This window comes from Medicago sativa, chromosome 2 (genome assembly GCF_051527215.1).
Source record: "Medicago sativa cultivar Bolivia chromosome 2, Bolivia_mono, whole genome shotgun sequence".
Classification (NCBI taxonomy): domain Eukaryota; kingdom Viridiplantae; phylum Streptophyta; class Magnoliopsida; order Fabales; family Fabaceae; genus Medicago; species Medicago sativa.
Window position 1 is genome coordinate 74,642,577 of NC_140750.1, and position 27,299 is coordinate 74,669,875.

General features: G+C 32.4%; 3 protein-coding genes across 3 annotated transcripts; all 3 read right to left on the reverse strand.

Moving 5' to 3' along the window:
• Positions 1 to 3,346: 3,346 nt before the first annotated feature.
• On the reverse strand, positions 3,347 to 7,879 carry LOC146950689 (uncharacterized). The gene is made up of 5 exons (XM_085746660.1): positions 7,842 to 7,879; positions 5,438 to 7,250; positions 4,275 to 4,772; positions 3,809 to 3,981; positions 3,347 to 3,702 (listed from the first exon to the last, which is right to left on the reverse strand). Exons 1-5 carry the CDS (start codon positions 7,851 to 7,853, stop codon positions 3,562 to 3,564), a joined length of 2,637 nt encoding a protein of 878 aa, XP_085602786.1. The 5' UTR covers positions 7,854 to 7,879; the 3' UTR covers positions 3,347 to 3,561.
• A 10,364-nt stretch (positions 7,880 to 18,243) lies between these two features.
• On the reverse strand, positions 18,244 to 22,400 carry LOC146950690 (uncharacterized). Its single transcript, XM_085746661.1, has 3 exons — positions 22,220 to 22,400; positions 19,709 to 21,939; positions 18,244 to 18,917 (listed from the first exon to the last, which is right to left on the reverse strand). The coding sequence occupies exons 2-3, from the start codon at positions 21,882 to 21,884 to the stop codon at positions 18,520 to 18,522; spliced, it is 2,574 nt and encodes an 857-aa protein (XP_085602787.1). The 5' UTR covers positions 21,885 to 21,939; positions 22,220 to 22,400; the 3' UTR covers positions 18,244 to 18,519.
• A 1,206-nt stretch (positions 22,401 to 23,606) lies between these two features.
• On the reverse strand, positions 23,607 to 27,280 carry LOC146950691 (uncharacterized). The gene is made up of 4 exons (XM_085746662.1): positions 27,099 to 27,280; positions 25,599 to 26,773; positions 24,973 to 25,467; positions 23,607 to 24,176 (listed from the first exon to the last, which is right to left on the reverse strand). Exons 2-4 carry the CDS (start codon positions 26,716 to 26,718, stop codon positions 24,088 to 24,090), a joined length of 1,704 nt encoding a protein of 567 aa, XP_085602788.1. The 5' UTR covers positions 26,719 to 26,773; positions 27,099 to 27,280; the 3' UTR covers positions 23,607 to 24,087.
• Positions 27,281 to 27,299: the final 19 nt, after the last annotated feature.

The following is a 27,299-nucleotide window of genomic DNA, read 5'->3' on the forward strand; positions in this document are numbered from 1 at the left end:
AGATTAAGTTTTGGTGAGAATTGGGAATTAGGTTTAAGACCGAATTTGATGATTGATTCATGAAAAGATGTTAGGTTGATGTTAAATTAGTGTACAGAACTTAGATACACCATAAGATGATAATTAGATGTTGAATTGAGGATAGAATTAGGAGATTAAGTGAAAAGTTGGAATTTTTAGGTTTCTGGCCGTACTGACATTCATCGCTCGCACCTGCGAGCAAGAACACTCGCATCTGCGAGCTAGAACCCAGAACTCGCAACTGCGAGCAACACAACTCGCAACTGCGAGTGCCATGTGAGCTCGCAACTGCGAGCAGAATAACTCGCCACTGCGAGTAAATACGTAGGAACCCAGAATGCACACTTTGCTCGCCATTGCGAGTGAAGTTACTCGCCACTGCGAGTTAGGCTGTTAGTTGCCCAAAATTGTCCCGATGCGATCCTTTCGCACGTGTAGTCTTGAGATGACCTTAGAAGTAAGATAGAGAGCTGTTAGGATGCTTTCATAAGCTCCAGAAGTCTGTTATGATGACTGAAATTAGAAGTGTTACTACATGAATACTATAATGATGTTTTGTGCTATTTATATTGATGTAATTAATTCTTTATGTGAACGTTAACACATTCCAGTGTTGTTAATTGTTGTATGTTGCTGCTGTTTTCTGTTGTCGACTGTAGTGTCTTGAGGTTGCATGAGTCGGTCTATGTTGTTGGAATTTAAGAAGTTGTCCATGATTATTAGTCGTATGAGTTGTACACGTCGTTGTCTAAGTTGTTGGAAGTTGAGTTCATTGCATACTCATTAAAGTTGGGGGCTTTAGGCCCGGCAGCCATTGTGCTCATTAAAGTTGGGGGCTTTAGGCCCGGCAGCCATTTGTGCTCATTAAAGTTGGGGGCTTTAGGCCCGGCAGCCATTTGTGCTCATTAAAGTTGGGGGCTTTAGGCCCGGCAGCCTTTGTGCTCATTAAAGTTGGGGGCTTTAGGCCCGGCAGCCTTTGTGCTCACACGTTGAAGAGCCTATTATGCTCATTTTGTTGTTGAATGGTACCACATGCATTTCCATATCAAGAAGTTTCAAGATGAGTCGTGTTGTTAAGTTGTTGTTGAGTTGATAGAGTTGCATGGTCAAGGATGAGTTGTGTCGTCAAGTTGAGTGTTAAGTTGATTATGATTTGTGATGAAAATTAGTAATGGTAATGATGATTGTATTTGCTATGTAATGAAAAATATGCTAATTGTTAATTGTTGATATGTTATTAATGTTTAAGTTGTTAAATGCATTTTATTGGATTATATGCTTAATGTATTGATTATGAAATCTCACCCCTTCTGCGTATATGTTGCCTCGACCGTGGGTAATGTGCAGGTAATAAAGATTAGAGGCGTTCATGAGTGGACTCTCAGTTGGTGTCTAGGTGCTCTGATACGTAACGGGATGGGGGATTGCTTTTACTTCTATTCCTTACGTGTCTCTTTTATGAACTAATTTATGAGATTTTTCAATAAGGCCTGCGTGCCAAGACTTCTAAATGTTAAACTATTTTCCGCTGCAATAGTTTAAGATTTTTCATGATGTTGAATTTGAAGGATAATTATTATTATCCATTTTATGATTTAAAAGAAGTATGTGACATTCCGTTGTGATCAAAATACTCTGATTTTAAATGAAATTTTTATGTTGGGAAAACGGGGTGTTACACTGCGTATCCTGCACCGATACCTGCCCGATACTTCCCGATACGTATCCGGAGAGTATCCAAATATTAAATTTTATTTTTTAAAAAAATAATTATCCGATACTTCCCGATACATCCCGATACGCACGGATACTTGTGTTTTTTATAATATTTTGATTTCTGTTTTTTTTTTATTTTTAAAAATAAGAATAAAAACATTATATTACTATAATATATATACATTTCATTTATCTTTCTTTGGTGCCACGACGACCCACACCACACCACACAAACAATTACATCTTCCCCTTTCTAAAAAATTAGGGTTTCAACTTTTTCTTCCAAAGTGGTCGCCGTCCACTTAGGTCACCGTCGAACTGCTAGGCCATTTTCTTGTCAAGGAAAGAAGATGGATATAAGAAAGGACAATAAAAAATGTGGGACATTAGTAGAGATCCGCATGAACCGCTTGATGATGTTGGAATTAAGTTAGCAAAGTTGTCTTTGGATGAATCGGATTTGAAAGCTGATTTGTATCTTGATGATGGGAATGGAGAGGAGATGTAAAAGTTAGTTACATGTTAGTGTTAACTCTTAGCACTGATGTGTTCTTTTTTGGATATAGTGCTTCTTTTTTGGATCGATATAGTATAGCACTAACAATGTTTCTTTTGGATATAGTGTAGCATTGATGTATAGCACTGATGGTGCTCTTTTTGGTATATATTGCGTATGTAATTGACTAATGACCACTCTCTTAATAGTCAATATTATTTATATTTATGTTAATGTGCTACGAGTCTGGTTTCTTGTGTTTGTTAATATATTTGCATATTAAAAAATTGTTATAATTATATTGTACATTTAATTATATAATTTTTTTATTAACGTATCCCAGCCGTATCGTATCTTGATTTTTGAAATTTTTCCGTATCGAAGTATCGGTGCAGTATCGTATCCGTATCGTATCTCGGCTTCACAGGATATATGTAATTGTCAATTTTCTAACACTAGATCAAGTAGGGACTAAAAATTAACTCTTTTCTAATAATTGACACAGACCTAATTATTGTCACAGACCAAGTTCATTTTTCACACTAAAAATTGTTTATTTTTTTAATGACTAAATTTATTCATCGAGTTTTTCTCAAGAACTCCTTAAGAAAAAGTTTTTCTTAAGAACTAACCTGAATCACTCTTAATCTTATATAATTTCCACTTCAAACTCAACTCAACCCAATCATTTTTACAAAATTAATTCAATTCAATACAAAATAAGATCACCACAAGCCAATCCCAATCCCCACAATATATATGAGAAGATAATCCCAAAATCATCCAAAGTAGAATGAGTTGTGGTTTTCACATTCGAATTAAATGTGTTCAAGGGTTAGGATCCTATAGACAGTTTGGTTGGTTACAACAGTTGAGTCTATAAAAATCTATGCTTTTAAAAGTGGTTACATAATTAAGATTTTATACATTTAAAATTTCAGTAATTATGTTCTCCATATTTTTAAAAAAAATGAAGAGCATCAAACACTCAAAATACAAGTGGCATAGAGTAAGAAACAAGTACAAGTTTGTATATAAAAACGTTTCTGCATAACGAAATCGTATACGAAAATGTTTGAACTTAAAATTGAAAACTTAAAAAGTGCAAGACAATGAAAGCACAGGGAGCCAAGAAATATAGATAGCCCTGTTAATTTTTCACGGGTTTTCACTCTTTTCAATTAGACATTTTACAGAGGAGTCGGAAAAAAAAACTAGTGTTCGAAGACATTTACACGTGAATATGTACCCAACAAAAGTAGTGTATATGTTGGCAGATTTCCATTACCACATTTCTCTGCATTAAGCTGTTTAAGTACTAAAAAAAACTATTTCCCTTTATTTGAGTTTAGCTCAAGAATACGATATTGAATCTCCTTGTGAAGCAGATCCTCTGATTCTAAACTGATGTCTGAAATGCATTGTAGAACAGTTCCCAGACAAGCAATTTCTTGATCTCTGGCCTTATCCTGAGTTCAAGTTCGTAGAAATTTATTTATGACTATCATACATAGGTATATGTATGAAAATGGAATGGTTCATAGAATAGAATTTAAATAAAAAAAATAAAAGAACCTTGATTTCAATGGAGTTAGTTTTCTTGCAGCTGCTCTCACAAATCAGTTTGGCATTCTGGACGTGTTCCCGCAACATATCAATTAATTGATTTTCATCAGCCAAGTTATACGCACAACTGAATCTAACAGCTACAACAAACTGCTTTCTCCTGATAAGATTTTTAACAAAATCTGCAAGGAACAAGAAATTTTACTTCATAAAAACTTACCAGAAAAGAACAGATATAAAATAAGTTCCGATTAACAAAAAACTGAGCAGATTGGACTGAATATTCCAAGTGTATTTCATTTTCTATGCACCAACACCTTGTCAATTTTATCATGAATAGCAATAGCAACCTTATCCTAACTGCAGATAAGAACAGCATGAAAAGTAACAAGAGATATTGACGCATTTTATAATCATATGATATGATGTAACATACCAAAGCATAAAGATAAAAGGAGAGATACTGGTCACATACCAGAAACTTTATTTGCAAAACCCAGGGTCTCAAACAGCTCCATAGCTGTCTTGTGCTGAGCAACCGATGCAAAAAGCTCCAAAACTTCATCTTCATCGAAAGAAGTAAGCAATCCATAAATTGACAAAAGCAACAAAAAACCAAGAACCGCCAAAGAATTTTCAGTATTTTCTCTGATGTAAGCTCTCAAATCATGTGCTAGCTTCAGTGCTTCTTCTCTTACACAAGGTTTAATAGTTGGTGAGATTCTCATCAGTTCTTCTAGCACGTAGATGTGGCTATCATCAATAACCACACCATTGTCTCCCTTTTTACACAGTGGAATAATGGGGTTTTGTATTATATCCAAAACAAGTCTTGATGGATCTGATGATTCTAGCAGATAAACATAAATGTCATTGCGAAGTGACTCAACTCCATCGGTTTTATCACTCATGTCCAACTGCAAACTTGTTCCATCAATGGTAGGACTTAATTGGTCGTCCATGTAGGATGCAACTGCATGTTTAGATAGCAGAGCCAGATAGTTCAGATCCCTCATACTGATTCATTAAATGAAGGTGACAATAGGATTTTTTTTTTTTTAAAAATATACTATGGGAGAATGTAAAACCTTTCTTAGATTGAAATGTATCGAGTGCATAGGAAAGAATTATACTAATAGTTACAAACAATCAATGTCAATATAGGACCTTAACTGAATCAATGGAGATAGTGTTAGATTGGTTCATAAACAAGACTAGAAATAGTTGCACAAATAGGACTACTAAGTGACCCTCAATGGTTTGTTAGGATATCAAACCCACATTTTAACTCAGAGATTACATTATTTGCAAATACTTAAAAAATTTAAAATATATTAAAATACTAACAAATCATTAGCAATACAGTAGTAGCATATATTATAATAAAACCTTAGCCATGAATGAAAACGCAAGAGTTTTTCGCATATAAGAGATTCATAGAATGTTCAAGGGTGAAAAATATAATCCTCCAAATACAATTTGACAGTGCACGTGTGATATAAAAACTGGAGAAGTGTTTCAGCTTGGCTGAGCATACAGTATTAACATGATTAAAAATATTTATAAAGAATTATAAACATCAATAAATGAAACAATTGAAATGATTTTTTTCAGTAAACGAAGGATAAGAACCTTTACCCGATTCTTTTTCCTCATCGATATATTTTTTTAACGCTTCATATTGTTTCCCTGTCAACTCAGGCTCCTTCAGTTGTCCATCAAATTTATCCAGCCTTGACTCAAGTTCCTTGACTCGACCTGCAACCTGCTTCTCTTTTAACTCAAGCTCCTGCACCTTTACTTTGAACTGATTCTCTTTTGACTCAAGTTTTTTCCACCGTTCTTCAATTTGCTTATCTTTTGATTTGAAATCCTCAACTTGGCTTTCAAAGTGCTTATTTTGTAATTCGAGCTCCTTAACTCGACCTTTGAGTTCTTTTTCTTTCAATTCATGCTCCTTCACTCGGGCTTCATGTTGCTTCTCTTTTGAATCAAGTTTTTTCATTCGGCTTACAATATGCTTCTGTTTTGATACCAGTTCCTTCTCTTTGAATTTGAACTCCTTCACTCGTCCTACAAGTTGGTTCTCTTTAGACTCTAACTCCTTCAATTGGCTTTCAAAGTGCTGTATTTTAAATTCCAGCTCCTTCATCTGGCCTTCAAATTTCTCCTCTTTTGACTCAAACTCCTTCTTCCGGCCTTCAAGCTGCATCTCTTTTGACTCTAGCTCCATTGCTCGTCCTTCAACTTGCTTCTTTTTTGATTCAAGCTCGTTCACCCAGTTTTTGAAAAGCTTCTTTTTTGATTCCATCTCCTTTATACAATATTCAAGTTCCCCCTTCTTTGATTCGAACTGTTTCACATGTCCTTCCAGCTGCTTCTCTCTTGATTCTGATGCCTTTACTCGTCCTTCTAAGTGCTTCTCCTTTGACTCTAACTCCTTCAATCGGCTTTCAAAATGCTTCTGTTTTGATACAAGCTCCTTCTCTTGGCCTTCAAATTTCTCTAGTTTTGATTTAAACTCATTCTCCCGGACTTCAAGTTGCATCTCTTTTGAGTTTAGCTCCATTGCCCGTCCTTCAACTTGCTTCTCTTTTGACTCAAGTTCCTTAACCTGACCTTCAAAACGCTTCTTCATTGACTCAAAGTCTTCCATTTGAGCACGTGGATCATTCTGCCTGATTGACATTACCTTTAGTAACTTCTTCCTTTCAGACTCTAAAATTTCTGCTTGTCCGCCAACTAATATTTTCATTGCATCAAGCTCTTTCTCTTTGGATTTAAGTTCCATATTACATTCAGCAACTTTTTGCGTAAGAGCCTTGAGTTCCTCTTCCTTCCTTTCAACTTTTCCCAGCATATTATTGTGAATTTCATTAAGTCTTCTAACACAAATAACTTGCTTCTTCTTTTTTCCAAGCTCTTTCCAGCAGTCTTCAATATCTCTCTTTATAGACTGCAATCTCTTCTCTTCTACTTTCCTCTTCCTTTTGCATTTCTTAAACAATTTTTCTACCAATTTAACTTCTTTCTTCAGCAAGGAAAATGATTTACCAGCTGATTTTCCCATCCTTTCAGTTCTATTCGAGGACGGAGTATCATCTTTGTCTTCGTTTTGATCATAATATGGTGAAACCTTCAATTTCTTAACAGAAATGTGCAAGGAATTGCTGTTATCAAACAGCCTCTTAACTGGCAGTGCAGTAATACTAATATCACTCTCCTTAACAGAAACATCACGTTTACTACTACATGTCCCCCAACTCGAAATCGGAGAAAACCTTGGTGACACAGGAACATCATCAACATCATGTTCAGATTCAAAGTCCTGACAAGAAACAGGTTCCCTCATCACATCTGAATGGGACGTTTTTTGCTCACATGAATTGATCCATTTAACATTTAAGTTCCCATCATCATCACCAACACAAAAGTTTCGCTTATCAGAAGCCTCAAAATCCATTAAGTAATAAACTCAAAAGTTTCTCTTTGGATAAGAAGTTTCGCTTATCAGAAAAAAATCCTGGGAAGAAAAATAAAACAAATAAATAAATAAATAAACAAGAAGCTTCTTCAATTGAAAAATTTATAGGTCAACTGAATCATTAAGTAATACATTACTGTTCGAGAAGCAAACATAAAGGATAAACACGAAGAAAAATGACAATATAAACAGGGGTAAACATTTCAACATATAAATATATACAAATTTATCAGCTCTAAGCCTCAAACATTGCATGTTGTTGATTTGTTCTAGACAAAGAATTGAAAATAAAAAATTGAAAGAGCAATAGTATAAAAATGATATGAGGCATAAACACAAACACCAGACACGATATGGACACTAACACATTGACACTGATGAAATTTTTAGAAAATGACATAATTCAATGCATTCACATGTGTTGGTGTTGTGCCTTGTCGAACACCGGGACACACCATCGATCATAAAAAATAAAATTAGTTCAAGTTGATCCATTTAACATTTAAGTTCCCATCATCATCACCAACACAAAATTTTCCGTTATCAGAAGGCAGAAGCCTCAAAATCCATTATTAATCAACTACAGAAAGAAAAAATAGATAAATAAATAAAGAAGAAGGTTGTTGAATTGAAAAATTTCTAGGTCAAATCATGATGAAGAATACATAGCATTTATTATAAACAGGGGTAAATCAATGTTTCAACATTATAACAATAATAACACACACATTTATTTATTAGCTCTAACCAATAGTAAATCATGAAGTAATGAATGGATTATAGTTTGAGAAACAAAATCTATGATTGAGCTATGGAAACTGAATCATGAAGTAATATATAAAAATGAGAATGAAGTTTAGAAGCTTACAATACAAAAAGTGGTTGACGATGTTATCTTCTTGTTACGGAGATAGAAGAGAGTAAAATGGAGGAGGAAGAAGAAGGTGAAGTAGTTTCTAGAGAAGGAAGAAAGTTGAGTTTGTTACGCTGCTGCATTGCGCTGCTAGTGTGTGGGGTCCACAACAATATACAACTTGCGTACGAAGTTGTTGACATGACAGTGAGGGACGTTCAGTTAAGACAAAAAGTTACTACATTGTTCTCATTTTTGTTCTGTTGGTCATTGGCCCCCTTAGTTTGTCATGTCCCCCAACTAAGACTATTTTGTAGACTACATAATACTCCCTCCGGTCCTTATTATAAGAAAATTTTCAAAAAAAAATTTGATCCAATTTATAAGAAAATTTCACAACTTTTAAGGTGTATTTATTGTTTAAAAGACTTTTATATCCTTCATTTAATGCTTCTCTTTTTAATATTAGTGTGTGTATTTAATGTTTCACAATTTTTTATGAGGGTATATTTGTAAAAATATTCAAAAAGTTTCTTTAATCAATGATTGTATTGGTTTTGATGTTTTTTGGTTTTGTTTCTTATAATAAGGACCGGAGGGAGTAAAACTGGAGTCATGTCTCTTATTTCTTTTAGCAGATTAAGGACTAAATTCAATTAAATGGTAGTATGAGACTACATCTAAGTAAATGGTTATGGGTTCAATGGATCCAAAGGCTTGTGTATTGAGGAAATGTGAAAAGAATCTATCTTATGCGCGTCACACATTTTTCAATAGAGATTAGTCATGGTTAAATGACACTGAAAATTTTGTACTTATAACAAGGTAGGAAAAAAAATTGCTATTTCAAGCAAAATACAATCTCGCGAATCCATCGCGACTTTCTATTCCATCCCACCACTTTTATTGACTCCCGTCTTTTGCAATTGAATTACCGTGAATTCCGCTCAATTCTAAGTTTTCGTTGGTTCCTTTTTAATTCGCTATGCTTTCGTGATGGTTTTATATAGCAATGCCGGAGAAAAAGTGTTACATTAAAATGAAATAAAGGCTTGGAAAGGTAACCGAAAATATAGGGTTTGAGACAATGCGAAAAGCAGGCTAGTTGTCAGTTATGGGGTAACACTTGGGTGACATTGGGGTGCCAATGTTATGTGACATTGACCAACCACAAAGTTACAAGTGTACAAAAAAATAAATTTTCATTGAGAGAGAGAGATGAAAGTCACTTGTAACATTGTGGTTGACCAATGTCACATAACATTAGTACCCCCAATATCACCCAAGTGCTATCACCCAAAAAGATAGGAGAGCCAAGTAATTCTACATGTTGCATTGGTAATTGCTCTATATTCCACACTTTATTTCTTTGTCTTCCAAGATACTTTGCTTGGACTCAAATACATAAGTAATAACAGGTAGTTGAGCACCGAGTGGTTGGACAACTAGCCTAATTTAAATCACAATAGCCTTGAAGACATAGTAAAACCTTGGTTAGAAGTGGACTTGAGGTAGCAAAAGAGTAATGCATGGTTGACGAAGACAATTTAACTGTAAATGTTGACATGATATATGGATGTGTTAATGTAACATTAATAAGACGACCCACAAGGTGCCATCTTTTGATGAAAGTTTTAGGGTTTAGCCATGAATCACTAGATACAAATTATAGCATATCATCAATAACAAAAAAAGAACAAGAGATTGTGTACCTTTGAATTAGGTTGATGAAGGATAACCGTAGACAACGCCGACAACTATGAGAGGGGTAACTACCCTCATTCCGTCTAGCTCTAGGTTTTCTCACCAATCTTCAGAATAATTAACCGTCTAATGGGATGACGTTTAAATAGCTAAACGGCTGAGGGCAGAGACCTCTCATTGGGCTTATCTAAATGGTCCAACCCATCACGGTCCATTTAGTAACAAAAGCCCAATCACTCAAATTCATCATATAATTAGTGCTTAACACAATAGACCATAATTTATATTATGACATCAACTTACAATAATTGATTATTGTCAATCCATAATTGATTAATTAAATAATTAATCCAACAATCTCCCACTTGGATGACAATACTCAATTACAGAAAAAATAAAAAAAATTCACTTGTCATAAAGAATTTAAAAATTTAAAATTACATGTATGGTCAAAGCACTAATCATGCAAAAGAGAAGTAAGCTTTAATGCTGCAGAAATTGAATCCGATAGGGAAAACAAATCATACAGATCAAAGACTCACTTTTCTAACAAATGATGAATCTATAGTGACACGTTTGAATTAAAAAGAATATGTCACTAAAGAATAGCCCTAGCATTTTAAAAATGCTATAACAAACTCCCACTAACCCAAAATAACATAGACTTAATCAAATCATTATGAGTTACAATACTCATATATAAGTATGTGGTTAGTGGTTCTGCCAATGAGTTTTCAATTCCATAAAAGTCATATATCCACATAGGTATAAGAGTAGTAATTACTTATAGGGATAGCCTATAAAGAGATAGTAATTACATTTAGTCAAAGTCGATAAATGTTCTATGACATTCAATTAATCCAAGTTTTATAAAAAAAATGTGACTATGAAAATCCATAAAAGCAAAATAGGAAATTCAATAATCCCCAAATTGGATTAACATAGACACGTAGTTTAAAGAAAAATATGTGGATTAATGTGGCCACTAGAATGTCAATAACAAAAGAACATTTATGATTATCTCAAATTATAAGTACCACAAGAACACAATATCATACTCGATAGGAGTATTGATATTATACATTGTACTTACTATTTATGACCTCAAAAATGTGGAATGTTGGTAAAACAGAAACACAATGTATATTTTCATGCCAAGAAGTTATTGTGCATATTCCAACAAAATTGACTTAAGCATCCAATTATGATGCTCATTGAGATCGATAGAATTTTAACATATATCTCAATATAATAGAATGAGACTAAAGTTTAAAGTCTCTTAAGCTATGCCATATTTTATAGTGTGCACAAGAGTATATGGCGATAACGACAATAATATTGTGTACACATTTCTCTTGATCTCACATATATATATATAAACAAGAGTGAGATTTCTCATTTGAGCTCATAATATATAATATTGTGTACACACTCCCACTGATCCCACATATATATAAACAAGAGTAAGTGGAATTCTCATTAGTGATCACTGATACAAAATATTATAATAATGTAATATTCAACAGTGGGATACTCAATTACTAGTGCAAGATCATCAACATAAGTGGTTATATAATTTTAGCCAATAGAGTTTCATGAACTCAACCACATATTTTGCACATGAGCATAGCAGAATTATTAACACAAGTGGTAACTCAAAGATAATATGAAACCCCATAAATACATATTTTATCAATGGCAGATATTATCAAGAATTGGGTTTCGTAGTTAACCACATATTCTGCATTTACAATTAAGGAGAACGTAAATTTTCATTTAAGAATTTTATAACACAAGATCTCCTTTTCACAATTAAAATTCCACAGAATTTTATAAACATAGTAACCGTTATATGACAGAGTATGATGATTATATAAAAAATTTATCATCATATGAGTGAGATGAGTCTCTAAAAATAGGATATAAGACTCTGTTCACAATTTTAATAACTCACTCAAAACTCAAACGCTACAATTATACTTACACAAATTTGAGAAACAATTAGGTTACAAGCAGCGGAAATACACAAGACTTAAATTTTATTATTATTGAGGATATAAGAGAAAATAGTCATAAGCTTCCATAAGTATTAAAGAATAGCAATAACATAATTAATATCCTCAATATAAGTCTCTATTTCATATCTAAAATATGAAAACAAATAAATATATTTGTTTATGAGATATAGTTAGTTGACATGTAGAATTTTTCTCACTTGTTGAAGAATGATAGTTAAACTATCTTACCCACAAAAGGATGATTATGTTAAGTAATGTCATACCGATAGGGTATGTCCATCACGTTACAGAATACATAGCAATGATTCTCCCACTTGATAGAGAATAGACAATGATAGTTGAATTAAAAAGGTTTGAAAGATATTTTAAATAAAATATTCAACTATTTCTCTATCACAAAATGATATGTTAAGTAACGTCACACCGATAGGGTATGTCCGTCACTCACATAACAAAGGGATAGTAGCAATCCGATATATATATATATATATATATATATATATATATATATATATATATAACACATTTAGGTAGAAATTTAATTCAAAATGTAATAATATTGGATTGCAAAATTTATACAATTTTCTACATGTCTTTTAACAAAGTAACTTACTTATATTAATCTCATTCAAGGATCTTAACGATAATAAGTAAAAACTATATCATCACAATATACCATTCTTATGTCTTACAAAATTTAAACATTGATAGAGTATTCTAATTATAATTGACATAAGTATAAACATTTTAGGTACATTGAATAATAACAATTATATTAATAACAACACACCGATAGGGTATAACTGTTATCAATATAATGCTAATCTATTTAAGAAAATTTGCATAATTGTACCCACGATAGGTGAGATTACAATTATACAAATAAATAATGTTTATGCTTAAGAGAATATGATACAATAATATCATGCATAAACAATTATACTTAAATTTACTCAACTTCGGTCATATTCAAATGATAGAAAAATGTGCTTAACAATATTTTAAATTAGCACATCATAAATATGACTTTAGAATTTCTTTTATATGAAGTAGTATAATAACAAAAGTTGTTATTTGGAATAGAAGTGTGTCAAATAGTTTTCTAATTTATCCAGAAAAGAACTCTTAGAATAAAATTTTTCAATACTCCCACTATAAATTAGAAAAAACACAAATACAAAATGGAGCATTATAGTAAGAAAATAGTATATAACTACAGAGTTTTGTTTAGAATATTCTGAAAAAGGATTTCACTTCTATATAGGATATCATAATTGCACAACAAACGAGAAGAAGAACTAAATTTCTTCATATGTGCAATAATAAGCAATAAGTCACAAGAGGATAAAATAATTAAATAACAACTTACCTCGCAGAGTGTGACATTCATCCTTATACTTAGAGCCACTGAATTTTGATGACTTAACGAGAATATCTTATAATATAGTCATCTCAAAAATATTCATCAATAGAGAATAAGCAATTATAAATAAGCATATGTGAGACTCTAATTATAAATCAATATGATTTATATAAGAATCCAGATGTAAGGATGATACATATTTCAAAAAATTGCCTCCATTCTTAATAAGTTGTTTTGATAATAGTTAACAGATAAACAACAAAGAGGCTTACAAATTTTAATTCATCATTATAATTTTAGCATAAAAAATGCAATAATGCATTATTTACTATATACAAAAATACATAGTTTAACATAATTGTGATCCAAATATTTAATTGCGACAAGACACACTAATAGTATTTATCACAAAATTTAGAGTAATAAATTACGGGTCTAGATTAGAGAGTATAGCAGAAAGCATAATGTATATTAAAGAGAAATATGTCAATATTATATTCAATTAATATAAATGACATATATATAGAACTCACTATACTCATTTTGAAAACAAAATATTATGAGGACCCTTCAAAACAATTTGTGACAAGAATCAAAGACAAGTGTCTTAGTTTAAATATGTTGCCAAAAGAATGATCAATTAGTGAACTTTGGATCTTTATGCTAAGACAATATGAATTCAAGAATATCTTACATTACAATATTTATAATGCCAAGAATATTTAAAATCGTAAAATATAAATTAATTATACTTGGCATTAAAATTAACAAAATTGAGCCTTCTATAAATTCACAATAGTAAATATAAGAGAGAATTTTCAAAAAACAGTTTAAGCTCAAATATTGAGAATACATGATTTGAAATAAATTATTCTCAATTTAATCGATATATGATCTTTTCAAGATTTGACAAAATTTTGAAATCCATGCATCAAAAAATACAATATCAACAATTCTCAAAAATATATTAGTTTATACAAGATATTTGAGACAATAATATAAGACTGAGTCTAAAGATTCTTCACAATACTAACACTTTAAAAGAATAATTTACATAAGTGTTATATTTTAGACTCAAATCTAAAGAATGCATGATTTAAAAGAACATATGATTTTCATATCAATTTACATCAAAAATTTAGAGATTTCAAAAATAGTTTAAATCCCAAATTTTAAGGGTATAAAATAAATCAAATCTTCCGAATATTTTGGGTACAAGATAAATTATATTTATATCCCAAAATAATATAATATTTACTAGTTAATTAGGGATGTAAAATTCCTCATTGACACATCAATCCCAAGTTTGAGAGGGTAAAATTTCTCAAAAATGTCAATCAAGAATAAGGAATATTCATGTAATTTTCACACAACCAAAATGTGAGAATATAATTTAATTATCCCCAAATAATATCATATAAAATATTTATACGTGTAAAATAAATGTGCCAAAATTATAAGAATAGTAAACAACTTATTTGGCATTTAAAGCGAATAAAGTTTGGAACTTTAGAAAATGGCACGCGCTAACACATGTCTGGGTTTTCCATCAAGTTTTTTTTTTTTTTTTTTACCCGGTTTGCAAAGAAAACGGGTCGAAACGACCCGAATTGGACCCGACCCGATCTCATATTCCAGCAACGTAACGCAGCAGTTTTAAAAAAAAAAAAAAGGTTTTGATCGCGAGTCAGAAAACAGAAGGATTTCACATCAATTTCATAAATTTGTCGAATAAAATTTTAGATCAAAATTGGAATTCTTTGTACCAAAAGGACGAATACGTTGAATTCGGCATTCACAGCATAAACATATGTTTATATCACAACTTTGAGTTTCAAAGGAAAACGTAAGTAAATTCTCTCCTTTAATTTATATTTGCATAAGAGAGAATTACGACAAACATAGCAAGAGAGTTACGACAAACAGATTGATCTCCTCACACAAAATAAGTTTTATTCAACCATATACAATTAAACCCTAGATCAAACTTTAAACAAGAATTTTAATATTAAAATTTGATCTAATAAGACCAGGATTAGAATGATTCCACAAAAACAATAGAATACGATGATAGCCATAATATGTATCTATTTGGCTTTGATACCAATTGATGAAAGTTTTAGGGTTTAGCCATGAATCACTAGATACAAATTATAGCATATCATCAATAACAAAAAAGTAGACAACGCCGACAACTATGAGAGGGGTAACTACCCTCATTCCGTCTAGCTCTAGGTTTTCTCACCAATCTTCAGAATAATTAACCGTCTAATGGGATGACGTTTAAATAGCTAAACGGCTGAGGGCAGAGACCTCTCATTGGGCTTATCTAAATGGTTCAACCCATCACGGTCCATTTAGTAACAAAAGCCCAATCACTCAAATTCATCATGTAATTAGTGCTTAACACAATAGACCATAATTTATATTATGACATCAACTTACAATAATTGATTATTGTCAATCCATAATTGATTAATTAAATAATTAATCCAACATCTTTGTGATAAAAAAATGACTTTTTTGATCGGCAACTTCAATACCAAAACAAAACAAACAAAAAAAATCAAATGACCCGATCTTTAATTTTGATTTTGAAGTGGTCTTGCCTGTTTGCTTGCTTGCTTCGAATGAACTCAACATGACAGTGTAGTAAATAAAAAGATATAAAAAATATTTCATCGATCTTGGATATAAACAAATATAATTTACCTTCACTCTATTGATTGATGTCTCTATTCTAAAATATCATTCAACTCATATAAATATTATGTGTGGAATTACTTTCACTCTATTAATCTTGGTTGGAAAGGTTTGATTTCATGCTAATTACCAATTTCAATTGTACTCAAATTAACTAACTTCTATTTTAGAGTTCTATGATGACTTTAATTTCAGCCACAACTCTCCCATATATATTATGTGTGGAATTGATCCCAATTGTTATATTATAGCCGAATTTATCTCATCGTGCTTTTTGAAAATTAAGAGAACAAAAAATGAATTTGCTCATGTAAAATACTTCTCAAATCGTTCATGCGTTTGAATATTCTACTAGTTCATTGGATTGTTTAGTTGTAGATAGTTTACTTGGAGAAATCATCTATTAGGACGATTGGAGAAATCATCAAAATCGAAAGGGAAATATAAAGTGACGGATGATAAAAAAACATTGGGATTAGCTGTGAATGTTGTCGCCCTTGCTAAAGAATGAGTTACGCCATTTGTTAATCGCCTAACAAAACCAACACCATAGTTTGTAAAAGAACTAAGAAGGAACTTACCATACTTAAAAATAGCACCCAAGTGAGAGATGTGATCAAGAGGTCATAAAGACAATTAACAATCCTCAAATCATCTAACTCGAAAAAGACATTAAGTAGGCTTAGTTCTATGACCCATTGGAGAGCTTTAAGGAGACATGTAGTTTCACCTTCAAGAATAGATACGCAATAAGGGTTTCAAACTGTTCTTGATCGAATAAAATTACCACAGTGATCACGAATGCCCATGCTAAAGCTAAATATGCATCAATGTTACATTTATAGAAATCCATGGGAGAGGATTGACAACCATTCAAATATTCATTATAAGCTCTACCTTCCACAACTTGAGTTTATTGTTTTGCCTTAAGACAATCACAAAGGAAGTTATGTCCTCTTTCCACAATTTGATAAGAAGACAAGACATTATTTTTCTAATATTTTCACTGTGAGTTTCATATTCATATTTTGAATACTAACTCCAATTTGAAAAATAGAACATCAACTTCATTAAGTTTCATATTCATATTTTGAATACTAACTCCAAGTTCACACAAATATTTTGACTTTAATCTTTCTTTGGACTTAAATATTCCAGTCCCTATACAAAATCAGAGTAAATATTAGAAAAAATAACCAATAAGTTCGATCTGCTTACTTCATTTGTGAGATGCTTTTGAAGAGTAGTACGAGGGTGAGCAACAAGTTGAGTGCTGGGAACTCAAAGTCAACTGCATTCTCAGATAATTGTTCAGTATATCAATATAGCAAATGTAAAAAAAATTAAATGTGAAGATATTGTAACTTGAAATAAAGAGGAATTAACTATATCTCTATGAACATTTTCAAAAAAAAAATGTAAAGAAAATATTTTAAGACTTTATTTAAATACAAAAAGATACGGTGCTTAAAAAATTACCATATGAGAAAATGACAGAAACAGGAACTAGAATCTTATAACACAGTTATACACGAATAAATTCAAAAATAGATTCCCAGAAAACTTGAAATGCATTAGCTATATTTACCAATTTGGCTCCACTTGTGTTCAATTCAATGCACCACTTAATAATTCATTATCCATAATACAACTCTACAAGAACATTCCAAAAGCGACGAGACATGTTTAATGGTTCCAAGTTCATCTAAAGAACCAGACACCAAATTAAGAAAACAATTGTGAAAAACTTGCAAACCATAAAGAACCAGACACCAAATAAAGAAAACAAATGTAAAAAACTTGCAAACCATATTTGAAACACGGTTCTAAGATTCAGCATTCTCAAAGTAGGATATCAAATTCGAACCTATTCAAAAACATCTGTACAATCACACATATGTTGTGTACAATTTTTTCTCAAGCACCGATAGCTAACACTTGCAATGTGAATTTAAGAGAAGGTACAATCACACTTGCAATATGGATTTGATAATTCTATGGTCTAACATGTCATAGAATAGAGAAAAGGAGAGATATCGGTGACTGACCAAAGCATAAATAAAAACGTACCAGGAACACTATTTGCAAAACCCAGGGTCCCAAACAGCTTCACAGCTATCTTGTGTTGAGCAACAAATGCGAAAAGCTCCAAGACTTCATCTTCATCAAAATAAGTAACCAATCCACAAACTGACAAAAGCAACGGAAAACTAAGAACTGCCAAAGAGTTTTCAGTATTTTCTTTCATGTTAGCTTTCAAATCAAGTGATAGCTTCAATGCTTCTTTTACACAAGGTTTGTTATTTGGTGAGTAATTAATTTGATAACAGAATTCATATTCATAAACACACAAATGGTGCTTAAGTACTGCATTACAAAGATATCTAAAATATGCACATTATTAGTGTATTAGTACCAAAATAAGCACATCATTGGTGCACAAGTACATAATTTACAAAGATGACCAAAATAAGCACATTACTAGTGCATTAGTACCAAAATAAGCACATCATTGGTGCATAAGTACTTAACAAACAGACATCCAAAATAAGCACATTCCTTGGTACATAAGTGTCATATTACAAGATCATAAAGTCAATCCTTAACAACAAATGCCCTGAGTGCTGCCATACACAGTCCAATCTTTGGATTAATTGTTTCTTGAGTCAGCTCACCATCTCTACCACAATTTCCATCACCATTATCTGCCACATTCATCTCACCATCATCAGATACAGTTTCATACATCTCATCATCATCATCAATCACAAATGGTGCTTCTGAGCTGCTACCAGGACCTTTGACAATAGTTCTCATCTTGATTGTGCGTAGTCTTCCACTTGTTCTTCTTTGTAGTCCCAAATGCTTCACCTTTGGTTTGTTTGATTTCTTTGCAGCAGGGGCAATAGGTGGTCTTTCTGTAACCTTTACCTTCTTTTTAACATGCCCAGGAGCAATAACAACAGGAATGCCAAGAACAACAGGAGGTCTTTCTGCCATTTTCACAAAAAAACTGCAATTGAGTTCTGGTTTGTTGAAGAAAAGAGTCAAGGAGGAGGAAATCTGTTTTTACGTTTTTTATTTTGATTTTAGTCCCTGAGCATTTTAGTAATTTTGCATTATTTGTACAGGTGTGATGATTTGGGCTGAATCAATATTTTTGGACACGTGGATGTGCCGTGTCACTGAACCAATGCCAATTCATGGTCTTTTTCGATGACAATGTTAATGAGGGATTAAATATAAATGAGTTCAAATATTATAGTGGTAAACTGTAAGGATTTCTTTGTAGGGTCTAGAACCCAAATTCACCCATGTTACAGGGACCAAATGCACAAATAACCCTAAATAAAACTATAAATAGTTGCACTAATAAGACTATTAAGTGCCCCTCAATGGTTATCAGAATATTGAACCTACATTTTAACTTACGAGGTTTACACTATTTGCAATCTACCTGAAAAACTAAATCTACATTAATATACATATCTATCATTAGCAGAACTATAATTTTATAATTAAACTTATCTATGGGGTTTTCGCATTTTAGATTCATTAAATATCACGGTTGAAAAATATAATCCAACTTAGCTTGACTGTGTGTGTGTGTGATATAAAAACTGGACAAGCTTGTCAACTTGACTAAGATACACTACATTTTTTTTGTCAAGACTAAGAGCAAGATATACTACTTTAACATCATCATTATTATTTTTTTAAGAAAATGTAGATCAGATTATTAAATATATCAACATCATTAAACTAGATGAATAAGAACATTTACCCGATTTGTTTTCCTCATCAAAATCTTTTATTAACCGTTCATATTGTTTTTCTCTCAACTCAGACTCCTTCCGGTGTCCATCAAATTTTTCCAACTTTGACTCAGGATCCCTAACTTGTTCTTCAAACTGTTTCTCGTTTAACTTGAGCTCTTTGACCAGTAGTTTGAACTTATTCTCATTTGTCTCGAGTTCTTTCCATCGTTCTTCAAATTGCTTCTCTTTTGATTTGAGTTCCTTAACTTGACCTTTGAACTCCTCCTCCTTTGATTCAAACTCCTTCACTTGACCTTTGAATTCCCCCTCTTTTGCGTGGAACTCCTTCATTTGTTCTTTGAATTTCTTTTCTTTTGATTCAAACTCTTTCAGTTGACCTTTGAGTTCCTCCTCTTTTGACTGGAACTCTTTCATTTGTTCTTTGAATTGATTTTCTTTTGATTCAAGCTCCTTCAGTTGGCTCTCGAAATGCTTCTTTTCTGATTCCAGCTCCTTCACTCGGCCTTCATGTTGCTTCTCTTTTGACTCAAGCTCCTTCATTTGGCTTTCGAAATGATCCTGTTTTGATACCAAATCATTCACTTGACCTTTAAGTTCTCTCTCGTTCAATTCGTGCTCCTTCAATCGGACTTCATCTTGCTTCGCTTTCGACTCAAGCTCTTTCACTTGGCTTTCTAAATGCTTCTGTTTCAATACCATCAATACCAGTTCCTTCGCTTCGCCTTCAAATTCCCTCTCTTTTGGTTCAAACTCCTTCACTTGGCCTACACGGTTATATTTTGACTCCAACTCCTTTACTTGTCTTTCAAATTGCTTCTTTTTAGATTCCAGCTCCCTCACTTGGCTTTTAAATTCTCTCTCTTTTAATTCACGCTCCTTCACTTGACCTTCATGTTGCTTCTCTTTTGACTCAAGCTCCTTCATTCTCCTTTTGAAATGCTTCTGTTTTGATGCCAGTTCCTTCATTTGGCCTTCAAATTCCCTCTCTTTTGATTTAAACTCCTTCATTTGGTCTACAAGTTGGTTTTCTTTTGACTCTAACTCCTTGACTTGGATTTCAAACAGCTTCTTTTTAGATTTCAGCTCCTTCACCTGGCCTTCAAATTCTCTCTCTTTTGATGCAAGCTCCTTCACCCGGCCTTCATGCTGCTTCTCTTTTGACTCAAGCTCCTTGATTCGGTTTTCAAACTGCTTCTTTTTAGATTCCAGCTCCTTCACTTGGCCATCGAGTTGCTTCTCTTTAGAAGCAAGTTCCTTAAATTGTCCTTTCAATGGCATCAATTTCGTATTGAACTCCTCCACCCAGTTATTGAAATGCCTCTCTTTAGATTCCAGCTGATTCACTTGGTCTTCAAATTCTTTTTCTTCGGATTCATGCTCCTTCAATCGGCCTTCAAGTTGCTTCTCTTTTGACTCAAGCTCCTCCATGCGGCTTTTGTAATGCATGTGTTCTGATACCAAATCATTCCCTAGCTCCTTCACTTGGCTTTCAAATTCCTTCTGTTTTGAAATGTTATCCGTGACTTGACGAAGTTCCAACTCTTTTGTCTTGAGTTCTTGCTTGCGCTCTCGAATCAATTCCTCCACCAAATAGAGCTGTCCTTCCTTTGCTACAAAATCCTTGACACATTCTTCAATTTTTCCCTGCATTTTCTTGTGAGCTTCTTCGTTAATTCTTCCAACATAACTAATTTCCTTTTGCTTATTTTTAAGTTCTCTGCAGCACTCCTCAATATCTCTCTTTATGGAATGCAATCTCTTCTTTTCAACTTGCATGTCCCTTCTGCATTTCTCAAATGATTTTTCTATAAATGCAAGTTCTTTTTTGAGTTCGGAAATTGATTTATCAGTGGACATGGCAGGAACATAATCATTGTAGTCCTTAACGGCATTATCATCATATGGTGTTGGGGACACCTTGGATTTCTTCATCAAACCGCATAAGGAACTGTTGTTATCAAATGCCCTCTTAACTGGCAGTGTAGTAGTATCCCTCTTCTTAGGAAACCTTGCTGACAAAGGAACATCATCATCATCATCTTCAGATTCAAAGTCTTCATGTGAAGCTGAATGCGATGTTTTTTTATCGAATGATGTGAGCCATTTAAAATTTAAGTGATCTTCATCATCATCACCAACACAAAACTTTGACTTATCAGAAGCCTCAACAACATCCATCATTCAATGAACTATAGAAACTGTAAACTCTCGGATATTAAATGAACACCTCAAAATCCTGGGAAAAAAAAGATAAGATAAAAGCTTCAACTTTTAGCTTGAAATTCAATTTCTAGGAAATTAATCAAAATTACATTTTCATTAGTAAAATCTTAACAAAACAAAAACTAGCTAGAAAATAGACATTGAAGTTTTAATCAGAAAACAATGACCATGTAAACTTTATAAAGTAGGTCTAATTAACATTGCATGATATTGATTTTGTTGAGAAATAGCATGAAAGTGAAAAATGTTGGAGAAAAATATAGAAAAGGCATGAAAAAAGTGGAGATTTTTACCAATTAGTTCAATTTGTTGTCCATGGCGACGACGGTGAGACACGAGAGATGGAGTTGTTGAAGCCGTCGTGGTGAAGAGAGAGGGCGAGGAAGAGCAAGAACAAGAGGGTTGAAGCAGACGAGAAGACAGTGTTTTTTCTTCTTTCTTTTTTCAATTATTTCTCTCTGTTTTCTTCTATCTGCTTTTACTGTTATAAAAATAAAGATATATACTGCTACTATTATTAATTATTAATTACCCATTTACCCCAACTAAATCTCACAAAACCATACAATTAATGGGTTAAAATGTCATCTTATACACTAATCAGTATGAGTCTATCTAATCTACGTAATTAATATAGACGCAGCTACATCCTTTCCCAATGCACTTTTTCCTTGAGGCAATGTACAGAATATCTTTTGTTTTATTTACCAAAAAAAAAAAATATATATATATATATATATCTTTTGTTTTTTACACTTAAATAAATGAGGAAGATGATAGCAGCTAGCTAGTATCTCGCTGTCATTATTTCAAGTTCAAGCGCTTAGTTAGTTTCCTCTCACTTCAGCTATACATATATATGCTAATGTTTTTAGGCAATTCTCTATGTTAAATGCCATCATACTCAATAATCTTTTTGTTTTACGAATGTACTAAGGAAAAAGTAAAATGCAAACATGTGTCCAGACACGTGTTAATATATCAAAAATATATATTAGAAATTGTGTCACTTTATATTTCCAAAAGTTAAAAATTAAATTATTTTAATAAATATTTGTTACTATTTGTGAAATCCATTTTAATTTTATATTATAAATTATGTTTTTCTTGTCAGAACTCAAACATGCAAATTCAAAAGTATAGGTCAAATTTTCAATATAATAGTTAAGGTAGGAAGATGAAATCAAAAGAATAAAAATATTCCAATAAAATTTGGTAGTAATGTAAATTTCTTTTACGCTAGACTAAATTAAATAACCTCTTTTTTTTAAGTTATTTCCTAAAATACTTTCATAAGTATCTACTTTGTGTGCTTTGGTTGGATGTCTGTGAAGAACAAAAAATTACATTGTTGATCGATGTGTGAAAATTAATTTCTTATTTATATGGTATAAATATAGAGAATTGTTTATGATGAGGGGAAGGAGTTTGGCCAGAGGCAAGAAATATATTAAAGACTCAAAGAACACTCACAAAAGAATTTACGTTAACCTCACCCAACATACAATCGAGTTAACCGTAAGTCAAATCCAATGTAGTCAAACTAAATGTTACACCAAAATATAGTGTATTTTTTTTCCCCAAAATATAGTATATTTTTAAGTTAAAATATTGTATCTTAAAAAAAAAAATGCCATGTATTCCCTACATAGTTGAGATTAAAAAGTTTCATAAATGATATTCAACAAAAAAAATTGTTTCATAAAAGGAATGTTATACTTACATTGAAGAGCTATGCAGTTAAGATGACAATAAAACTAGTGCCATATCAAAGTTATATTAAACAATAAAAGTAAGAATGAAGTAGATAAAAAATGATGAACTAGAGAAAATGAAACTATAAACTTTTATCAAAACAAAGGAAGCTCTGAAGGGATCAATGGAAGATTATAAATAAATAAGTTCCTGGAATGATCAAGCGGTGACAGAACCACCATTAAGAATCAAATCCGAGCATGGGCTCAATGCTCTTTGTATTTGCGATTGAACATGAAGACAGAGACGAAGATGATGAAACCTTTACTATAGTGTTTGAATTGGGAGAATGATCTTGTGTAAATATTTTTTGCAATGACGGTTCCATTGCTAATCGCAGAGCTGCCAAAACTTTGATTGAACCAATGACGATTTCCATTACCACATTTCTTTACATTAGGTTTTTCTAGCACAAATCTTTCTTTATTCTTCTCAACCAAGTGATATGCACAGCTGAATCAAATTGCTTCCTCCTAATCAGATTCTCAACAAAATCTGTGAGGTGCAAAAAAAATTCATTTCATCAAAACTCAACACTTACTAGAACAAACATTAAATAAGTTCTGGTTAACAAAAAAAATTTACCGGATTAGACTGAATATTCAAAATTCGTTAAACCATTTAGAAAATGGAAGAGATACGTAAGAAAGAGATACGTAAACAATTTACAAGCATTAACACAAAGATGTTAATTTTCTCTTAACAAATGACAGAACTGAAACACAATCAAGCCAATATCTTAATCATACTATCATAGCATATTTGTATCTATCCTGCGTAGTTTTTACTTATCATCTAAAAATAATTGACCTGAGCAAATTTAAACAAGAGTGGTCCTATTTCTTAAAAAGGTTCATTTCACCCATTTCCTTTACTATCTCGGATACAAGCAAGGAACTTGAGGTTTTCATCATGAATAGCTATTAGTTAACTACCTCATCCTGACTGTTGATAAGAATGGCAGGGAAATCATAAACAGAATATCACTTGAAATTAAAAAATAATAATTCTCATCACATGAGAAAATGACAGAAACATGAACTAGAAGCTTATAACACCATCACACCAAAATAAATTCAAAAAGAGATTCACAGAAAGACTTAAGAATTCATAATCGATAATCCAACTCTACAAGGACATTCCAAGATCAATGAGACACATCTAATGATTCGAATTTAATTCAAAGAACCAGATACCAAATTAAGAAAACAATTAAGAAACATTTGCAAACCATATTTGAAACACGGTTCTAAGATTCAACATTGTCAAATAGGATATAAAACTAACTTACCAGAAACTTTATTTGCAAAACCCAGGGTCTCAAACAACTCAACAGCTATCTTGTGCTGAGCAACAAATGCAAAAAGCTCCAACACTTCATCTTCGTTGAAATAAGTAACCAACTGATAAATTGACAAAAGCAGTAGAAAACCGAGAACCAAATAATTTTCAGTATTTTCTTCCATATTAGCTTTCAAATCAAGAGCGAGCTTCAATGCTTTTTCTTTTACACAAGTTTTAATATGTGGTGAGATTTTCATCAGTTGTTCTAGCAGAAAGATGTGGTTCTCTTCAATAATCGCATCATTGTCTCCCTTCTTATACTTTTGAATAATGGGGTTCTGTATTATAATCAAAACAACTTCTGCTGGATCTGAAAATCCTTGCAGATTGACTTGAACGTCATCACCAGGGGACTCAGGTTCATCAGTCTGCTCAATTGGGAGCAACTGCAAACTTGTTCCATCAATGGCAGGACAAAATTCATCATCCATGTAACATGTATCTGCATATATAGACAGCACATATTTAAGCTCCCTCATATATGTAGATCAGATTATTAAAAATATCAACATCATTAAAAGAAATAGTTGTAATGAAACTCTTTCAATAAATTAGATGAATAAGATCATTTACCAGATTCATTTTCCTCATCAAAATATTCTTCTATTAATGCATATTGTTTCTCTGTCAACTCAGGCTCCTTCAGTTGTTCATCTAACTTATTTAGCTTTGACTCGGGATCTTTGACTTGTGCTCCAAATCGCTTGTCTTTTAATTTGAGCTCTTTCACTAGTACTTTGAACTTATTCTCTTTTGACTTGAGTTCTTTCCATTGTTCTTCAAATTTCTTCTCGTTTGATTTGAAGTCCGTAAGCTGACCTTTGAATTGCTCCTCCTTTGATTTAAACTCCTTCACTTTACCGTTAAATTCCTCCTCTTTTGACCGGAACTCCTTCATTTGTCCATCGAATTTCTTTTCTTTTGATTCGAGCTCCTTCATTCGGCTTTCAAATTGCTTCTGTTTTGATACCAAATCATTCACCAATTGGCCTTCCAATTCCTTCTGTTTTGAAATGTTATCCATGACATTACGAAGTTCCAGCTCTTTTGTGTTGAGTTCTTGATTGCGCTCTCCAATCAAGTTTTCCATCAAAGAGAGCTGTGCTTCCTTTGCTACGAAATCCTTGACACATTCTTCAATTTTCCCCTGCATTTTCTTGTATGCTTCCTTAATTCTTCCAACATCACTAATTTCCTTTTTCTTATTTTCCAGCTCTTTGCAGCACTCCTCAATATCTCTCTTTATGGACTGCAATCTCTTCTCTTCTACTTCTCTCTTCCCTTCACATTCCTCAAATGATTTTTCTACAAATGCAAGTTGTTTTTTGAGTGAGGAAAATGATATATCAATTGACATGGCCTGCGTTTTCATTCTCGAGGAAATAGGAACGTCGCCATCGTCATCATCCTTGTTGTCGTTATCGTCATCGTCATTATCATCATATGGTGTCTGGGACACCTTAGATTTCTTCATCAAACCGCACAAGGAATTGTTGTTATCAGATACCCTATCCCTCTTCTTAGGAAACCTTGCTGACAAAGGAACATCATCATCATCTTCGGATTCATTGTCTTCACGAGAATCTGAATGCGAAGTTTTTTTATCAAATGATGTGAGCCATTTAAAATTGAAGTGTCCTTCATCATCACCAACACATAAATTTGGGTTATCAGAAGCCTCAACAACATCCATGATTGAACTATAGAAAACTTTAAACTCTCAGCTATAACACAAACACCTCAAAATCCTGGGAACAAAGGATAAAAGCTTCAACTTTTAGCTTTGAAAAATTTCTAGGACATTAATCAAATAATACCCATGAAAATACTCAAAAATCAAAATAGACATTTCAAGTTTTAATCATAAACCAATGACCATGTAAAAAAAATGTAAACTTTTAAAGTTTCAACATATAAATAAATATGAACATACACGTTTAGTAGCTCTGATCTAACATTGTATGATATTGATTTTTCTAGACAAAAGGGATGAAAATATAAATGTAGAAGAAAAATATACAAAAAAACATGAAAAATGAAAGAGAATGAAGAAAAAGAAGTGAAGGATTTTACCAATTAGTTGAATTTGTGAAGCTTCCAGTGGCGAAAAATAGAAAGTAAACCCTAGAAGAAGAGAATAACAAAATGAAATTTGGAGAGTGAAATAAATGAAACAGACACAAGAAAGAGCATTTTGTGTTGTTGTTTTTGGTTAGGCATGAGCTTGGTTCGTATGTTGAAGTAGGCCCCACAAACAGACTTCTTAATGGCAAA